Source organism: Esox lucius, chromosome 5 (genome assembly GCF_011004845.1).
Source record: "Esox lucius isolate fEsoLuc1 chromosome 5, fEsoLuc1.pri, whole genome shotgun sequence".
Lineage (NCBI taxonomy): Eukaryota > Metazoa > Chordata > Actinopteri > Esociformes > Esocidae > Esox > Esox lucius.
Window position 1 is genome coordinate 5,051,895 of NC_047573.1, and position 18,500 is coordinate 5,070,394.

At 46.7% G+C, this 18,500-nt stretch overlaps 1 protein-coding gene across 4 annotated transcripts in view; it reads right to left on the reverse strand.

The window, feature by feature from the left end:
• Window positions 1–2,073: 2,073 nt before the first annotated feature.
• Window positions 2,074–18,500, reverse strand: part of wdpcp (WD repeat containing planar cell polarity effector) — a 72,853-nt gene continuing 56,426 nt past the window's right edge. The window contains exons 13-19 of one of the 4 annotated variants that reach the window (XM_029120032.2): window positions 18,317–18,440; window positions 17,445–17,508; window positions 12,784–12,899; window positions 7,278–7,433; window positions 3,833–3,924; window positions 2,731–2,759; window positions 2,074–2,328 (exon numbers count right to left, since the gene is read on the reverse strand). In XM_029120032.2, the coding sequence (XP_028975865.2) occupies window positions 2,278–2,328; window positions 2,731–2,759; window positions 3,833–3,924; window positions 7,278–7,433; window positions 12,784–12,899; window positions 17,445–17,508; window positions 18,317–18,440 (632 nt within the window). In that variant the 3' untranslated portion in view covers window positions 2,074–2,277. Of the gene's footprint in view, window positions 2,329–2,352; window positions 2,760–3,832; window positions 3,925–7,277; window positions 7,436–12,783; window positions 12,900–17,444; window positions 17,509–18,316; window positions 18,441–18,500 lie in introns of those variants that run through there. The other 3 variants (XM_029120029.2, XM_029120030.2, XM_029120031.2) reach the window with 3 other exon arrangements.

The following is an 18,500-nucleotide window of genomic DNA, read 5'->3' on the forward strand; positions in this document are numbered from 1 at the left end:
TCTAGCACGATTCTAAGTTAATATAGGCCTACACCCATTCAGACACAGAGATGTAGGCCACATGCCATACAGGATGACACTTTATAGCCAGATTTGAGTCGGATATACAATTTATATGGTGTAAACAGGTGGACATTTTAACTGTCCCACGCGCACTTTACACCGTACACGTCCTTGACTGGTACTCGCGGTGGCTGAGGTCTAAAGACGACGTCTCACAGAGTGTATTGGAGCGGAATTAACGGTGACATATGAAGTCTGGTCCTGCTCCACGTATAAACAGAATCCGAAAAAAACGTTGTTTGGGAGGACAGTAAATGCATCTCACATTGGCGCCTTAACAATTCTACTATCACCAGCAACAGCACTTGTTCCACAGAGAGCGCCATGTTACCTACCAGGTAAACAATATTGAGTGAGTTCACACGCCTTTCAGGTCGGTGGTCTGGCCAAAACACTGCGCGCGCGTTTTCGACTTCTGGCACAGGGACCGTTTCTGGTTGTTAGTACTAATCCAAAATTGCATTTACATTTTATGTTAAAGTTATTTAAATGAAGTACAACTCTTATTGTGTATTCACGGCAATTACGCCATATTCAGTCAGATTGAACTATTTTGTAGGCCTGTAAGAAAAGCTATCCAACATGAAAGGAATTAGGTTACATTTGAGTTATTTTCAGTATATTCTAACTTTTATCTTAAGATGTCAATTCATTCAATTATGTGATATTAGGCTACAGTAGTTGTTTGAAAATGGCATGTCAGGAGATAAAGCCAAAGACAGAATGCCACTTATCCCAAAAAGCTACTCCCTGAGTAGGCTATCAATGAACCAAATGTAACCGTTTCTGTTTACATAAGAGAAGTATTAGACAGAAATGTAATTCTTTTCACCAATCTCTACCCCGAAAGGATTGACTGTGAGAAAACATACAATGATTTTGTTTAAAAACCCTAACAAAACAAGACAACACAAAGAAGAAAAATCACACAGACACCAACGCATCCTGACTGACTGATCTTTTCTGTCCATTTCGCCATGATGATTTCCAGCATCGGGTTCGTTCTTGTATATTTTTTGGGTCCAAATCCTCTTAGAATTCAAAGTAAATAGATTACGATACAGTGAGGGATTAGGGTTCGCGCTGTGCTGTCAGATTAGTCGCGAGTGCAGCGCGTCGACAGCTCGTGACACGGCCATGGCTGCTGTTCAGGAAAGGGGCTCGAGCTGCTCCGTTCAACGCGCGATGCTGCTGCTGCCGCTGCTGCTGCTTTAAAGTAGCTTGTTCTGTTGGCTCGCGTTCATGAATAAAAACCGTCCGCGGCCTGGCCCGTAATCTCAACCGACACACACACACACACACACACACTCCCCCACTTTGAATGCGAGCACACACCCCCCCCCCACACTACACTACCGTAGACCTCATCATCTGAGATTTAAAAAAAAAATTGTGACCAAACCTTAACTGTATTGACTCAGCATGCCATACAGCAGGTTTGCTACTTTTGTCTGGGAAAAAAACAAGACCGGTTAAAAGCAGGAAACACAAGATCCAAACCCCCTTTTACAATACTGTATTTTAGAGGACTACATTGGGTTATTGGTTAGGGTGAAGGAGTGACCAGATTTAAAAATTAAAACAAAAATACTATTTTGAACAACACAATGATATATAATGAGAAATTATACCGGCATTTTCAGCAGAACTGGTTGGAAGTCAAGTCATCTTGGTTAACCCAGAACCAAACTCCTGCATGGAACTAATAGGATAGTAAGCTAAAGACAAGGGCCGGGATTCAATATGTTTTAGGGTTATATTTCAGATTTTAAAAGCAAAACATGAGTACATTTCCAAAGATCACATTCTCAGTACTCATGTCGTTTCAGTCAGACATTTTATTTGATTATGATTATAACCTGTGTTGAGTTTGAATCCTTCAGTCAATATTCAACATAGTTGGTTGGTGAAGATGGCAACGTTTTTTTATTTGTTTTTTTTATTATAAAATAATATATATATATATATACACATACATACATTAACAATAAAAAAACAGCTAACATGACATACCAGCATAATCATTTATATTTAATAGTCTTCATCATACATTCAAGTTCCTAAATATAAAGGCTACTAATCAAGATTTTAGAACAGACTTCGATTCTCACAGAGGCTTTACATTGTCAGTAGTTTAGAATTCAGTGATCAGATATTATTAACAAATGTGCATTTAAAAAAGGTTTTCAAAATAGAAACAGTGGAAGGCTGTTTTCAAACAAGACCAAAATGAATCACTTTCAGCTCTCCGGCATCCTGGCGTTCCTGACAGACGGGAAGAAAGGGGGGGGGGGGGGGGGGGGGGGGTCAGTGGAAGGCCTTGACAAACTGACTGCATGCAAGGCTTCTTTTTCCATGTCAAGTATGACTGGGAACACATTCACATTTTCAACAATTACAGTCAACTTCCTTCACAGCCAGAACGAGACGGGGATACGACAGATTGCCTGGCTGGGGATTCGATGAACGACCTTTCGCTGACAGGTCAGACGGTGTATACACTAGGACACCCCGCTGGCCCTGGGCCATGAAAAGTCAGAACCGACCAGGAATGCAGAGAAATTTGTGTTTTTTTTTACAATTAATATTATGCAACCCAAGGCCTGCTATTGATCCAAATCCTGTAAAATCATGGTTCTGCGATGAATATAAATGGACAGCACTTACTTTGTCATCTCTGTCAATCATTCTAATATCTGAAAGAAACAAAAAGACGGCGCACATTTGGATTAGGCACTATGCCCAACGATAAGCATGTTGAACACACACACACACACACGAACGCGCACGCGCGCACACACACACACACACACACACACACACACACACACACGACCTACCGACACAGACTGATCCTACATCAAACCAACGAACAAGACGTCAGGTAAATTGTGCCGCTTTCGGACACATTTCCGACCGTCTGGGCGATGTCCCCAGGGCTGAGCCTCGCATTAACGACGGGCATGATTGACATTAAAACCCTCGACAACCTCAAGCAGATAGATATTTAAACAGCAATGCTAATTCCTCCCACAATAGCCTACAGTCTGGATGACTAAATGACGATTCAGTGATGGCGGCGGCGGAGCAGATACAAACCCTAATCGCCCTAATAAATGGAATTACCACCACGGGTGTGAATAAAGGAGAGAAAGACGAGGGAGGCCTCCCAACCGGGACCCTAACTCCTCATGTAGCGCACTACATGTGTAGAGTCCTAAGGAGAATCCGATTGGCCTAGGCAAAAGTAGGGCACTGTGTGGGGGACAAGGGTGCCATTTGGAACATCTCCCACGTTGTGTTTAACTAATGACGACGTTCCCTAAATGTCCAGTTAGTATTCAGGGTATCTGACGCCCGGGGGTGGGGGGTTTGGGGGGATAGTGGGGAGGGGGTGCTGTTCAGGATACGTTTAGAGAATGAAACAGATCAAATATTTAACGCCAGAACGTTAGCGCGGACACAAACACGCCTGCACACGCACACTAATGCGAGACTTGACCCTGAAACACGTGAGGGGATATTATGGATTCCATAATTACATTTTACGCTGTAGTAATTTAGTAGACGTTCCTATCCAGGGTGATGTACAGCTAGAATACGCCTGATTTCCCTTCAGGGAGAAATACATTCTTTGTATTTGTAGCGATTCAGTAGGAACAGACACATTTGTCAGAGGAGTTGTGAGGCCATTACGAAATCTTAAGATCAAACTAAATTCTAAATGAACTAAAACACAAAACACACAGAGACAGACAGACTCACACACCTGTTTGTCTCCAAAGCATTGCCACATCAGGACTCAAGTTCCCAGCATAGCTCTCCTCCACCGGCCAGCTCCTACTAGTCCTTACAGCCTGGCTGACAGACCAATCACAAGAGAGAATCGGCTTGAGAGGAGGATCACATTTCATAACAGGGTAACATTTCTAAAGGGTTTCTAAAGGGTTCATAATGACCTTAATAAAGGGTTATTCAATATTTTAAAAATACATTTAGCGTAATAACTACTTCTGTTTTGTGGTGTAGGTTGGTCCAGCAGGCTAAGCATCTGCCTTTGGTGCATATTTACTGATGTAGTGTTTGTTTGAGTTTGACATACTGTTCTTTTATTAAAAACTCCTCTACTACACTACTCCTGTCCTATAAAGCATACTTGCCTGGAAAAAAGGAGTAAAGAAATGTTTATTTGTGCCTATTTATTGAACATTATCTTGCCAATACCATCCCTATGTGAAATTGTGGTGGTGGGAGCATCATGCTATGGGGATACTTCTCAGCGGCAAGGACTGGGAGACTCAATAGGATTGAGGGTGGGATGAACTGAGCTATTCACAAAGAAGTTCTTGAAGAAAACCGGACCTCATACTGTGGTGAAGATTCAACTTTCAGAACGACAACAACCTGAAGCACACACTCGAAACAACCCTGGAGTAGTTTCGGGGACAAGTCTGAAAATGCCCTTGAGTGTCCCAGCCAAAGCCTAGACATGAAATGTCAATGTACATCCATGGAGAGACCTGAATATTGCAGTTCACAAACATTTCCCATTCTCACAGAGCTTGAGTGGAAATGTTTGTTGTAAACATCCAAATAAGGCTGCATGAAGGATTATGTATCCTCACTACACAGTGCGGAAATAAAAAAACAACACTATTATTATCATCATCATTTTATAAACGTTGTTAAATGCTTGATGAAAAAGCATTGGTAAAAATAGGTGCTGGCCTACATTGGCCTGGCATAGACCAGGTATAGGCCGCTATAGGCCAGCTATAAGCCTAGTATAGGCCAGCATGTCAGACTATTCCCACTGAGAGTAGAAACAGAGACATACTCCTTCCTCTCTTCAATATCAGTCAGAGAGTGGGACTTTGGTCCTCTTCCCAGATTCCGTCTCTTCCCAGATTCTATTCTCTCTCTGTCAGAATAGGGAACACCGCTCAGCAATCTGAGAAGAAGAGACCGCCAGCCCGACATTGTTTCTGGTCTCCGTCTTTCTCTTCTCACCCCGCCAAACGGGAGGAATAACGCCCCCCCCCCAACAAACCCCCCCAACCTCCCCATCCTCCTACTCCATTTTACTAAGCCGCCATTGGCTCCACATAAACAATGAAACTTCATCTGACACCAGATTACCACGGATTCAATAAAAGTAAATAAAAAAATAGAAAAAAGATAGAGGGGAGAAAAAGGCTAAAAGGGAGATGGGAAGAAGAGAGGGGGAGAGGGAGTGTCTCTATATCTCCCTGGCGGGCTACCATGTTTGGGGAGGTGCAGTGATGTGTCTGTGTGTTAGGATGTTTGGGGAGGTGCGGTGTTGTGTGTGTGTGTGTGTTAGGATGTTTGGGGAGGTGCGGTGTTGTGTGTGTGTGTTAGGATGTTTGGTGAGGTGCGGTGTTGTGTGTGTGTGTGTGTTAGGATGTTTGGGGAGGTGCGGTGTTGTGTGTGTGTGTGTGTTAGGATGTTTGGTGAGATGCGGTGTTGTGTGTGTGTGTGTGTGTGTTAGGATGTTTGGTGAGATGCGGTGGTGTGTGTGTGTGTGTGTTAGGATGTTTGGTGAGATGCGGTGGTGTGTGTGTGTGTGTGTTAGGATGTTTGGTGAGGTGCGGTGTTGTGTGTGTTAGGATGTTTGGTGAGATGCGGTGGTGTGTGTGTGTGTGTGTTAGGATGTTTGGTGAGGTGCGGTGTTGTGTGTGTTAGGATGTTTGGTGAGGTGCGGTGTTGTGTGTGTGTGTTAGGATGTTTGGTGAGGTGCGGTGTTGTGTGTGTGTTAGGATGTTTGGTGAGATGCGGTGTTGTGTGTGTGTTAGGATGTTTGGTGAGATGCGGTGGTGTGTGTGTGTGTCTGTGTAACACATGGAGCCTCTGGCTGCCAAACTGTCCTAACACTCCTTCCTGCTTTTGGTTTTAAAAAGAGCTTAAGTTGGTTCAACCCCCCTTCCCCAGGCCCATCTCTCTCTCTCTCTTTTTAAATTGGCCGATACGAGGGGATTTTGAGATGGATGTCGGGAGCTTAGAAGAAAAAGAGGAGAGGAAACGAGGGAAAAGGAGGAGGGGCTGCAAACACCAGAGTAATGAGTGGTACAGTCAAACAGCCATGAAAGGCCTAAAAGGGATAACAAAGCTGTTTCTTCTATTTTAATCTAATACAAACAAATCCACATAAATACTCAGTATGTTAGCCGTGGTAAACCATAAACCGTCCCCCATCTGACCCTCTTCATCCCCCTCACCCATCCTCCCGCTGTCCGCTCCCTAACCCAGACATATCTCGCTGTGTTTTGGCTGGCGTGTGTCGGCCGTGGAGTGTGTGCGCGTCCGATGTGGTGTGTGTGAGTGCGCTGAGTTCATGGTCACACGGCTTCGGGGCGTCTTTCGTGTTTGTCCTGAACGCAGTGCTTTAGGCACAAAAGATGGTGACAAATTGTGTCTTTTAAGTGTTCCAAGCAGTCACCCAGACCGAGAACATTGCAAAACCCCACAAAAATATAATTATAATAATGAATGTTTCCTGTTGCTTTGGGATTCTTTTCCCGCTGTAGACAAAACGGCTGAATTTAAGATGCTCCATCGGTAAATGGCCACGATACACCTGCCTCATCCTGGGACCTTGTATGAGAGTTCCCAGGCAGCAGCTCGGAATTTCACCCTCAAATTCTCCCCTCAACCTTTTGGTTTAGTTAACAAAACGCCTGTCAGGGCCATGAACACACCCTCTATGTCTGTTCCCTGGGTCTCTCCCTGTTACAGTGTGTTTTAAGATATCTAGATTAAACCACCACGCAACTCAGTGGTGATAAGTACAAACGACTCTGCTCAGGCCAATATAGCTGCAATACAGCCAACAGACTGACACATGGCTGTCTTACGTACAAGTAACGGACAAAATAAAAGGAAAGCCAATATGGCGTGCTCGTCGACAGCTAGGCGATACAGTCGGAACAGCTACATTCACTCCAATGTTTTCTTCAGATTGACAGTTACACACTCGGATAAAAGCTAGACAACTGTTAAATTGAAAGCCTGTGCAGACCCATGCCCAGACACGTGGATGATGGTTGGTGCCGACACGCCCGTTAATAACGGTTACTGTAATAACACCGGTTGCCCTTGTTACTCAGCCTACGGCACACAAACCAGACAGCTGCTGGTACACGGTTGCAGAAGACGTGGGAAGAGCGACACTGAGCATGTACACACACATCTCTCACCGGGACGAAATGCTTTCCTGTGAGCCAGGCCCAGCTGGGGCCGCGTCCACCCGTCCGCCCGTCGTTGGGCTCGGCCGCTCGGTTCGTCCGTCCCCCAATGTTGCGCCACACGGCCCAGGTCTCCCTCGCGGTGTGGACGGTGGCTCACCTAGAACTCCGAAAGGAAACAACCAAAAACACTGGTGTCAACCAAAACACTGGAGTCAACAAAAACACTGGAGTCAAAAGAAGCACCGGGGTCAAAAGAAGCACCGGGGTCAAAAGAAGCACCGGGGTCAAAAGAAGCACCGGGGTCAAAAGAAGCACCGGGGTCAACAGAAGCACCGGGGTCAACAGAAGCACCGGGGTCAACAGAAGCACCGGGGTCAACAGAAGCACCGGGGTCAACAGAAGCACTGGGGTCAACAGAAATAGTGGAGTGAACTGAAATAGTGGAGTCAACAGAAATAGTGGAGTCAACAGAAATAATGGAGTCAACTGAAATAATGGAGTCAACTGAAATAATGGAGTCAACTTAAATAATGGAGTCAAGAGAACCAATGGAATCAGGCAATCAACAGGCCTTTTCCCAGATGACAAATAAGGTGAATGGAGGAGGAGAAGGAGGATCAGGGACAGAGAAAAGAGATAAACCTCCACTCCTCTTTTCTCCAAAGAGGAAGGCCTGCAGCTACATCAACCACCAGCCATTGTGAGGGAGAGACAGGCGCGGAAAGACGACTTGGCTTCTCTTCTTGGCCAAACGCTGAACGCTCCGAGAAAGAAAGGAGGCTTTCCTCATACTCGTTTGCTAGTCTCCTTCACACAATGGAGTATCTAACCAAATCAACACACTTGTCAGCCAGATGTTTGAAAGTGATTTCCACCCACACACGACAAGATGCAGAGCCGCGTCTGAGTGTTCAGAGGCAGGGGAGGAGCTCTGACTGTTAGAGAAGAGAGACAGAGTGAGAGGGATGTAAAGAGGAAACTGACAGAAGACTTAAAGGAAAACGTACGTGATGGACTTTACACAATGTCCTTAAAAGGGGAATAACAGCAAATATCAAAAATGTGTCCAGGCTCATAAATCCCTCTGGCTCATTGTTAGACTGTCTGTCAATGAGTGTAGCCCTCTCACTCAGGGTGAGCTGGCGAGAGAGCAGGGCTTACGAGGCCACTGTGCGTTACTGTGACCCAAGTCCCATTCTACTCCTAACTTTGCCCGAAGTGAGACAAAACACTGACTGACAGTCCAAAAAATGAGCCAGAGGGATTTACGCTAAAGGTGCTTGCCAGAGGGCAATTCTGCCCCTTTTCGGACATAATTCCTCTCGTAGGTTATTGTTTAGATTCCAACTTTGAAGACTGACACGAAATAGATATTCACATAACACGTCGGTGACATTTTAATTAGGTTTTGGTGAGGTAGCAACGCACTGCTGTTGCTGTAACCAGTTAGCATGCTAACATTAGCTTGCTAATAAAAGATACCCTAACGTAACTATTTAGCTAGCTAGCAGTACCTAGCTAATGAAAGATACTTTAGTGTAACTAGATAGCACGTGTACTGTGTGTATGTGTGTGTTTGTGTGTACGCCAGGACCACTGTCTTGTGTAAAGGGACACCTGTTCATGGACAATGATCATTCTGCCTGGACAGATCCTCTTTCTCTATTCAACGCTTGGGCATTGCGACCCCTTAACATGCCAAGGCGTGTGTGTGTGTGATCTACGAGACATGCCACGATTGCCACACAGCCTTAGATCCAGCCACTGTGACACACACAGGCCCACACACACACACACACACACAGGCCCACACACACACACACACACACACAGACAGACACACAGACAGACAGACGAGGCAGTGGTGCGTTGAAGACAAGCCTGGGTGGAAGGACAGTCTCCCCCAAGAGGGGAGTGGGAGAGGGGGGGAAAGACAGAATTGAGAGGGGGGAGAGTGTGTCCCTGGCAGATACAGTGACTCCAGACAATCGCATCTAATTGACAAACATTTTAAACATTAAAATAAGTGCTTCAACTCATATTCACTTCCATCCTCCCTCCACCACCCTCAAACCCGTCATCTGCCAGCCCTCCCACTCCCTCCATCTCTCAAGTGCCACTTTCCAAGGGTAGGATGCGCTCCAGCCTTCAGGTGAAACAGGGAAATCATCAAGGACATAATTAAGAAGGCTTAAGAGGAGGGCAGGACACACACACACACACAATCTCAAACTAAAACACACAGCCTTAGGTTCTGACCTCCCTGTGTAGAGTTAAATACCTCACTGGCCTTATTTGCTTGTCTGGCAAGCACGCATCATGCGCGCACACACACACACACACACAGACACACACACCCCCGTGCACTAGAACGCACCTTCTGGTGTATTTTAAGTATTAGTGAAGGACTTGTCGATAATGTTCATCTTGGCTTGCTCCTTTAAAGACGGAGTCTGGGGCTTTTAAACAATTGTTTAAACAATAAAAATGGGATAATACATCAGTAAATCACCTCTGAAGGCAGGTGGTTCTGATGACATGGGCCATCAGTAAATACATGACATACCACACAAGACCAGTTTTGGCTTAACAGCGCCACATATACAACTAGTGGCCAAAACTACTAGAACACATCTTTACCTTTTTCTTACACCACCAAGGGCCCTGGAAACAACGTTGTGTGAAACAGAGCATGTGTGTGTAGTGGGGGGGTTGATCTCCTCTGGTATGGGTGTGTGTGTAGTGGGGGGGTTGATCTCCTCTGGTATGGGTGTGTGTGTAGTGGGGGGGTTGATCTCCTCTGGTATGGGTGTGTGTGTAGTGGGGGGGTTGATCTCCTCTGGTATGGCTGTGTGTGTAGTGGGGGGGTTGATCTCCTCTGGTATGGGTGTGTGTGTAGTGGGGGGGTTGATCTCCTCTGGTATGGGTGTGTGTAGTGGGGGGGTTGATCTCTGGTATGGGTGTGTGTGTGTGGGGGGGTTGATCTCCTCTGGTATGGGTGTGTGTGTGTAGTGGGGGGGGGTTGATCTCCTCTGGTATGGGTGTGTGTGTGTAGTGGGGGGGTTGATCTCCTCTGGTATGGGTGTGTGTGTGTAGTGGGGGGGGGGTTGATCTCCTCTGGTATGGGTGTGTGTGTAGTGGGGGGGTTGATCTCCTCTGGTATGGGGGTGTGTGTAGTGGGGGGGTTGATCTCCTCTGGTATGGGTGTGTGTGTAGTGGGGGGGTTGATCTCTGGTATGGGTGTGTGTGTGTGGGGGGGTTGATCTCCTCTGGTATGGGTGTGTGTGTGTAGTGGGGGGGGGGTTGATCTCCTCTGGTATGGGTGTGTGTGTGTAGTGGGGGGGTTGATCTCTGGTATGGGTGTGTGTAGTGGGGGGGTTGATCTCCTCTGGTATGGGTGTGTGTGTAGTGGGGGGGTTGATCTCTGGTATGGGTGTGTGTGTGTGGGGGGGTTGATCTCCTCTGGTATGGGTGTGTATGTGTAGTGGGGGGGGGTTGATCTCCTCTGGTATGGGTGTGTGTGTGTAGTGGGGGGGGGGGGGGGGGGGGGGTTGATCTCCTCTGGTATGGGTGTGTGTGTGTAGTGTGGGGGGGTTGATCTCCTCTGGTATGGGTGTGTGTGTATAGTGGGGGGGGGGGGGGGGGTTGATCTCCTCTGGTATGGGTGTGTAGTGGGGGGGTTGATCTCCTCTGGTATGGGTGTGTGTGTAGTGGGGGGGTTGATCTCTGGTATGGGTGTGTGTAGTGGGGGGGGGTTGATCTCCTCTGGTATGGGTGTGTGTGTAGTGGGGGGGTTGATCTCTGGTATGGGTGTGTGTGTGTGGGGGGGTTGATCTCCTCTGGTATGGGTGTGTATGTGTAGTGGGGGGGGGTTGATCTCCTCTGGTATGGGTGTGTGTGTGTAGTGGGGGGGGGGGTTGATCTCCTCTGGTATGGGTGTGTGTGTATAGTGGGGGGGGGGGGGGGGGTTGATCTCCTCTGGTATGGGTGTGTGTGTGTAGTGTGGGGGGGTTGATCTCCTCTGGTATGGGTGTGTGTGTATAGTGGGGGGGGGGGGGGGGGGGGGTTGATCTCCTCTGGTATGGGTGTGTGTGTATAGTGGGGGGGGGGGGGGGGTTGATCTCCTCTGGTATGGGTGTTGTAGTGGGGGGGGGGGGGGTTGATCTCCTCTGGTATGGGTGTGTGTGTGTAGTGTGGGGGGGTTGATCTCCTCTGGTATGGGTGTGTGTGTATAGTGGGGGGGGGGGGGGTTGATCTCCTCTGGTATGGGTGTGTGTGTAGTGGGGGGGTTGATCTCCTCTGGTATGTGTTGAAAGCTGTGTGTGTCAAAGGGCAAGTCAGCTGCATGGAGTTTAGCAACTAGCAACAAGAAAACTGGCCTTCCACATCTTCCCTCCCCCTCAGGAACAAAGACTCTTTAAACACATTATGAAATTATCCAGTTTGAAACAATAATTCAATAAAGATGTCATGTGTTTTTCAGCACCAAAATGCAATTTAAGCACATTAACACATTTTTCAGTTTGGTCCATTAATTAAACTAATAATTGGTGCAGTTCACAACACCAAAAAATACATTTAGCTCAAATTCAAAGTAAGAGCATCCATAATATTACATACAAAATTATAGTTTTAAACATGTTTTGAGGCTATTCAGTATTTATTAACACTTTGTTTAGAAACACCAAAGCTGATATTTCGGGTTCTAACAGTTGAACCAAGCTCCTGAGATATTGACAAATGTGATTATCCAAAGTGTCAGCTCAGTAATATACCATACATACTGCAGAACAACATAGGGATTAAATGAGCTAGCTTAAATTTTTGGCAACTTTGCACACATTCACATTACAAGTAATTTAGCATGTAGACACATCCGGAGGGACTGAGCAGTGGGTGCGTACATTTTAATTTGCTTCTTTTTTTTTTGTACTGCCGATACCAACCGAGCAGCATAGGACCCTGTACATGACAGCCAGTTTGTTCGTTGGCCAAAGAGGGGGCCTGTTTGATTAAGCTAACCCGGCTCACAGCTGAGTGATATACTCTAAGTCCTTGACTTGAGCTGTAGCAGCGTCCTTAAAGCCTCTCTGAAATACATCAGTTAAATGTCACCATTTAAATGTAAAACATCATTAAGCCCGCTTAATAACAGGACCAGTAAGATGAGCTTACATTTTAGCATGAATCCCACATCCAGAAATGTACAGAGATGTTTAGGTTATAAATCCCAATTTTAAAACAGTAAACAGATGTGACGTCTGCCGAAGAACATAGCTGCCGATGGGAATTCCAGATTCACTGTATAATGTAGTTTCTTGACCTAGCCAACAGCATGTCAGACAGCGTTCACAACAATAGTCTCACCGGTACATTCTTCCATGTCACATTTTTGATTTGTGAGCCTAAATGTAGCGTTAAAATGTGAACCTCACATGAATTAGCAACACTAAGTTTCCGTTTGATCCGGTTCAGCGTCGTCTTTTGTTTCACACACATTTGGTCAATTTTCTCACCACGGTTTCCCGGCGTGGTTGTATTGGCTTCATCCGCGTCTATTTCATTAGCTTTCCGCTGGGCTACTTCCGCCAGGACCACCTCCCCCTTATCGCTGGCCACATAATGGAGATCCTTTGAAGGTAAAGCAGAAATAAAAACCACATTCACATTTTATCTAAAATGAATCTAAGCTCCAATGACAATGAGGGTTTTGAAAAAAATAGTTGGTGTGGAGAAGGAGGGGGAGAAACTGATAAGTGTTTGAAGTTTAACATCAAGTACAGTGAAAGAGAGAGAGAGAGAGCTAGAGAGAGCGAGAGAGAGAGTTAGCAGTTGGATGAAACAGTGAAATTTGAAATGCCGCCCCTCTGACGATTTCTAAAACTTTGAAATCCGCTGCGTCGCCCTCGCTTGAGTTTGAACTCGGACGGGGACGTTATCTCGCCGCCCGACGGCTTTTCTCGAAAGAGAAGGTTCACCTTTCAGAAAGTGTCGCATTTCCCTGTCAACGAGGAAATAAGACCCAGCCGAGCTCATTACAGCATCAGACACAGAGAACACGGAGGCTGAATGCGTCTCCCCCTCCGCCCGCCTCATCTCACTAAAGATGACAACACTGTTGGTAAATATGCTTCGAGGGTCACTCTGTGAGGGCTCGGGACTTCTTTTCATACCAGCGGCCCGGAACTCTTGCTTCAGAAGGTTCTGGCGCACCGGGGTAAAGCCACGCTCACACGTTTGCCTTGAAGTAATTAGGCAAACGCTCGTATCCACTGTGACTACATGCATAGGCCTTCGAAACAGGACACCGACTACGGGAATAGAATTAAGCCCCCCCCAAAAATAAAAAAAAATTAAAAAAAACAGGACCTTCTGTCCCCCCCTCGTGGAGCACAGACTGTAATAAGGAACCCCCATTCTGGATCATTGTATTTCTATGTCTCCAACAGAGGGTTTCCCAGGGCTGACAGCAGGGAGTTGTATTATTTTCATCAAAGGGCCCGGTTAAGAAGAGGCTTCCTTCCGCCTCAGTGACATCACAAGGTCCTCTGTAACCGCGCCCTAGGCCCTGCATGGCAGCCTACTCCTGACCCCTCCCTGGTTAAAAGTAGTGCCCTAGGAAGTGAACCGGGAGCAGTTTGGAAGGGAGCCCTTGTTTAGCGAGACCCCCCCCCCCTTCCAGGAGGCTAATGCTAACCCCCTGCTAGCTCCAAGCTGAGACCGCACCCCCTGGACCCCGAAACCCTGAGAAACTGATCCCCACATTGTCACCCTCCATCCTCCTTTTGTGTCCCGGGAGAGAGAGAGAGAAAGGAGTAAGGAGACCGGAAGGATGATCATAGGTTCAAGGAGAAGGGATGAGAGAGGGAATGGGGGGGAGGGGGGGAGAGGTTTGGGGAGGGCAGAAAGAGAAAGGAATGCACCGAGAGGGAAGACGTGGGGTTATGATTGGATATTAACACTACGGACTCCGAGGGTAAATAAGAGAATGGCAAATAGAACAGAATGGCCTTGAAGGAGGCTAGATGGATGAGGTCTCACTGTGAGCCTGGAGAAGATAGAATCTGCCTCTGTTGTTTAAGGAACAGGCCTCAGCGAGACATGAGGGACTTCCTAATGACAAGCAAACAGACGTCCTGGTGGGAGAAAAATGAAAGGGGCATCAAGAGGGAAAAAATGGGGGGGGGGGGGGGTTAATGTGGGTCTAGCGAGAGAGAGAGAGAGAGAGAGATGGAGAGAGAGTGTGTGTGAGCCAGAAAGAAAGAAAAAAAGAGAAAGAGAAAGAGAGAAGAGTAGAATATTTCCGTTTAGGATGTCAGGATGGTTTACTTCAGCTTAGCGACAGCTCATAATACTGTCTGAATCTATTGCTTCATCCCTCCCCTCCGTCATCCCTCCCCTCCGTCATCCCTCAGTCCTTCATCCATCCCTCCCTTCTTTGTTTGTTCCTAGGGAGAACGTTCTGACTAAGAGGGATGTCAGTGGAACATCAGATATTACACCTCTTATTCCCCGACGCTCAAACACCACAGAAGGCCGCCACTAATCTTATTTATATAAGAGCTTTAGGGTTCTGGAACGCCACGGCAACGCTGCCGCTCCGCCAATGGAACCCTACTGCCTTCGTAGTCCACTACTTTGTCCCCGAAGCCTTGGGGTGTCCATGTGGGCCCTGGTCAGAAGTCGGGCCCTTCCTAGGGAACAGGGGGGGCGTTTGGGAAGTGCTGGCGAACGCTCCAGATAAAACGGCCTGGTTTGTGGGTATTATTTTTGGGGAGAGCCCAGAGAGAGACTCCATCCAGAGGTTTGGGTTCTGTCCAAGTGAACGACAGAACTGCAGCACACTAGGAGCTGACACACTGGCTTAAAACACACACACACACACGCACACGCACACACTTACACGAATAACACTCAATTATACATGCACAAAAACATGCACACTCAACAAATACATGCAAATAAATATACACGCGCATGACTACACACACACACAGACAATGTGACTTCAAAATCCATCAAATCGTGGACACATGCAAACACAGTATATTTGTGTGCGTGAGTGTTTTTGTGTGTGCAACACTAATACACATCATAGTTGTGTGTGTGCTCATGCGCGCACACGCACAAACACACACACACACACCTGTAATCCGTAGCGGTGTTTGACTAACCCTTTTATCAGATAGGCGTTCGTAGAGGACTTAAGATTTTAATAATGTTAATTAGCCATCCAAGTACAACAATGAGCTTACTGCTGGAGAAGTCTGATCCCTCCCCCTGTAAGCTTTACTGAGTGTGTGTGAACATGTGTGACTTGATCCTTCCCACCATATCTGACATAACATAACAAGCCCCATTCTGGAACAAAGCCCTGCATCTGATTCAGCTATCACACATTTGATTTCCCCACTTCATTAATTAATTAGCCATCACATCAAAAAGAGAAGGATGAAGAAATTAAATAAGGCGTGTTGCTGACGACAGACGGAGTGACCTAATTGGTTACATTATCGGTTTGTTATCAAAGGGGTCTAATTAGTGGGCTATGTCACTAATTATGCAAAACACTCCTGAAAACCATAATGAACACTTCTCCCACCTGCCCTACACACACACACACACACACACTCAGTACATACGTGTACATACACACATATGCAGGCATTCACATGCAAACACACACCTCCTCCGCCACCCTCCTCCACCAGCCACCTCCTCTTCCACCTCCTCATCACTCCCCATCCCTCCAGTTAGTCCCACACCAACCAGTCTTTGGTTCTACAAAAGACCTTTTCATTCAGGTTGGAGGACTTCAATTGTCAGTCTGGAAAACAATGTAGTGGGGTTGGATCCTGCTGAGTATTTTTGCAGGGTTGTGGGGGGGGGGGGGGGGGGGGGGGTACAGACGTCAGATGGGGACCCAAGCGCCCCACCCGGTTAGACAAGTTAACTAAGGCCTAATTAGAGGACCAGCAGGGTTAAACGCCACTGACACACACACACACACACACACACACTTCTCTCTCTTTAACCCCTTTCTTTCTCTCCCTCATTCCGTCGTGGGTCTCCGTTCTCTTTCTCTGTTCTCTCCTTAGCTGCTCTCTTTGTTGTTCTAAAATAAAAAATGTAAAAGAGAAATATGTCTTTCTATTCTTTCCTGATCCTGCATCAGGCTTGTTGAATCTTTCACATGCCACTGTAAAGACTTAATTTCTCTCCTCTTTCTTTCTTTCTTTCCTACCTTCCTTTCTTCCTTCTTCGCCTCCTTTCCTTATTTTTTCCCCGTCGCTTTCTCCACTCTTGCTTATTCTCTGTCCTTATTCTGTCTTGTATGGTTCGTAAGAAACACAGCGGTCCTTTACATTCTCCCCTCTCTCTCTATGTCCCCCTCTCTTTCTCCCCCTTCACCCCCCCCCCCCCACTCTCTCTCTGTTCTTTCATGCTAGACAGACTCGGCTCCACCTTTTCAATTCGGCTTCACAGCGGCTCCACTTAGTATGGAGTGAATTGGAACCATTGCTATCAGTGTGATTGAGGGAGTGGGGGGGAGGTGTGAAGGGGGTCGGGGGGCTCGAGGGAGGAAGGAGGCGCAAGGCGTAGACATTAAATGGCTAGGTTGGCGTTGGTGAAGCATGGAGAGGGAAGCAAACGGGGGCCCCCCAAAAAGAAAGGGGTCAGACACACAAGAACGTTTCACCGCGGAGTGAAAGAAAGAGCCAGCTAGCGACAAGAGATGTGAGGACAGGGAAGAAAAGGCGGCGCTCAGGCCACGAGGGCCGTGAAAGAGCAAGAGAGGAGAGAGCAAGAGGGAAGAGGGAGAAAAGAAAAGGCAGCGTTGAGATCATAAGACCTTTCCACCTGCTGGTCACCAGGACACAGAAAGAGTGTGTGAAAGATGAGGGTCAGGAAGAGTGAGAGAAGAGTGAGAGAAGAGGGTCAGGAAGAGTGAGAGAAGAGTGAGAGAAGAGGGTCAGGAAGAGTGAGAGAAGAGTGAGAGAAGAGGGTCAGGAAGAGTGAGAGAAGAGTGAGAAAAGAGGGTCAGGAAGAGTGAGAGAAGAGGGTCAGGAAGAGTGAGAGTAGAGTGAGAAAAGAGGGTCAGGAAGAGTGAGACAAGAGTGTCAGGAACGGACAGAAGGACAGGAATGGAGAGAGGGAGAGAAGAGGGGAGCTCACCATGAACAGGTCTCTAGCGCCAATGTCCACCGCGAGCAGGAAAGCCTTCTCAAAGCGCTGGTGTCTACAGACGCATCATGATTATAAACAATATCACAAGACACTATGAAGGCTTATAATACGTGGAAGAATTATACTAGCAGGCTGAACTGCTAAGGAGAGCAGGAGTACTGTACATGAGTATGAACACAATCAATATGTACTAGGAACACTAGAATACACACGGGTTGTAACCAGGCTATATAAATGAAGGGCAACTGGGTTGTAACCAGGCTAGCTCAATAAGGAGTAAAGTGGTTGTAACCAGGCTAGCTCAATAAGGAGTAAAGCAGTTGTAACCAGGCTAGCTCAATAAGGAGTAAATCAGTTGTAAATAGGCTAGCCAAGTATTATTGCTTAGCGGCTTCAGAAGACTGTTTTTGTAAAGCAGAGCTTTGTCCTCTCTGTTTTTTCTCTCATATTAACCACCTACATTCATCCTTTCCTCAACATCAAAGGAAAATGTGTGTCTTTGGTTGGTTTGTTTCATGTTGGCTCTGGTGTGGAGAAGTTGAATACTGTACTAGGGAGATACTCAGCCTCCCAACTTTAATCTTTATTGTGTGTGTGTGTGTGTGTGTCTGTGTGTGTGAGAGAGAGAGAGAGCAAGACAACCATCGTTATTACAAAACTAATTCATTGTATTTCTTAATTAACCCAGTGCTGTTACCTTCTGTTCTGTTAGGGCTTTTTCAGTTACTTTATTACTTTGTTTACCACAGTGCAGATATACAGTTTTTGTTTTTGTTTGGGCAAACATTGGTGGGTGTGGCTACTCCACATGTTACTGCATTAAGGTGAATGGAGTAAAGGTTGAAGTAAGGTGGGGTTACCTGAGCAGATGGTGGAAGAAGCGTCGGGCATACTTGCTGATTGGCTCCCTGTATTCTAGAACCACCGTGTCAGAGAGGGGGCGTGTCGGCGCATAGAAAACGCCCAAAGCTGCCTCCAACTGGACTGCGGACAGAATAACGAACACTAATTGGTTGACAGCATGTTTGATTGATGGCTGTGCCT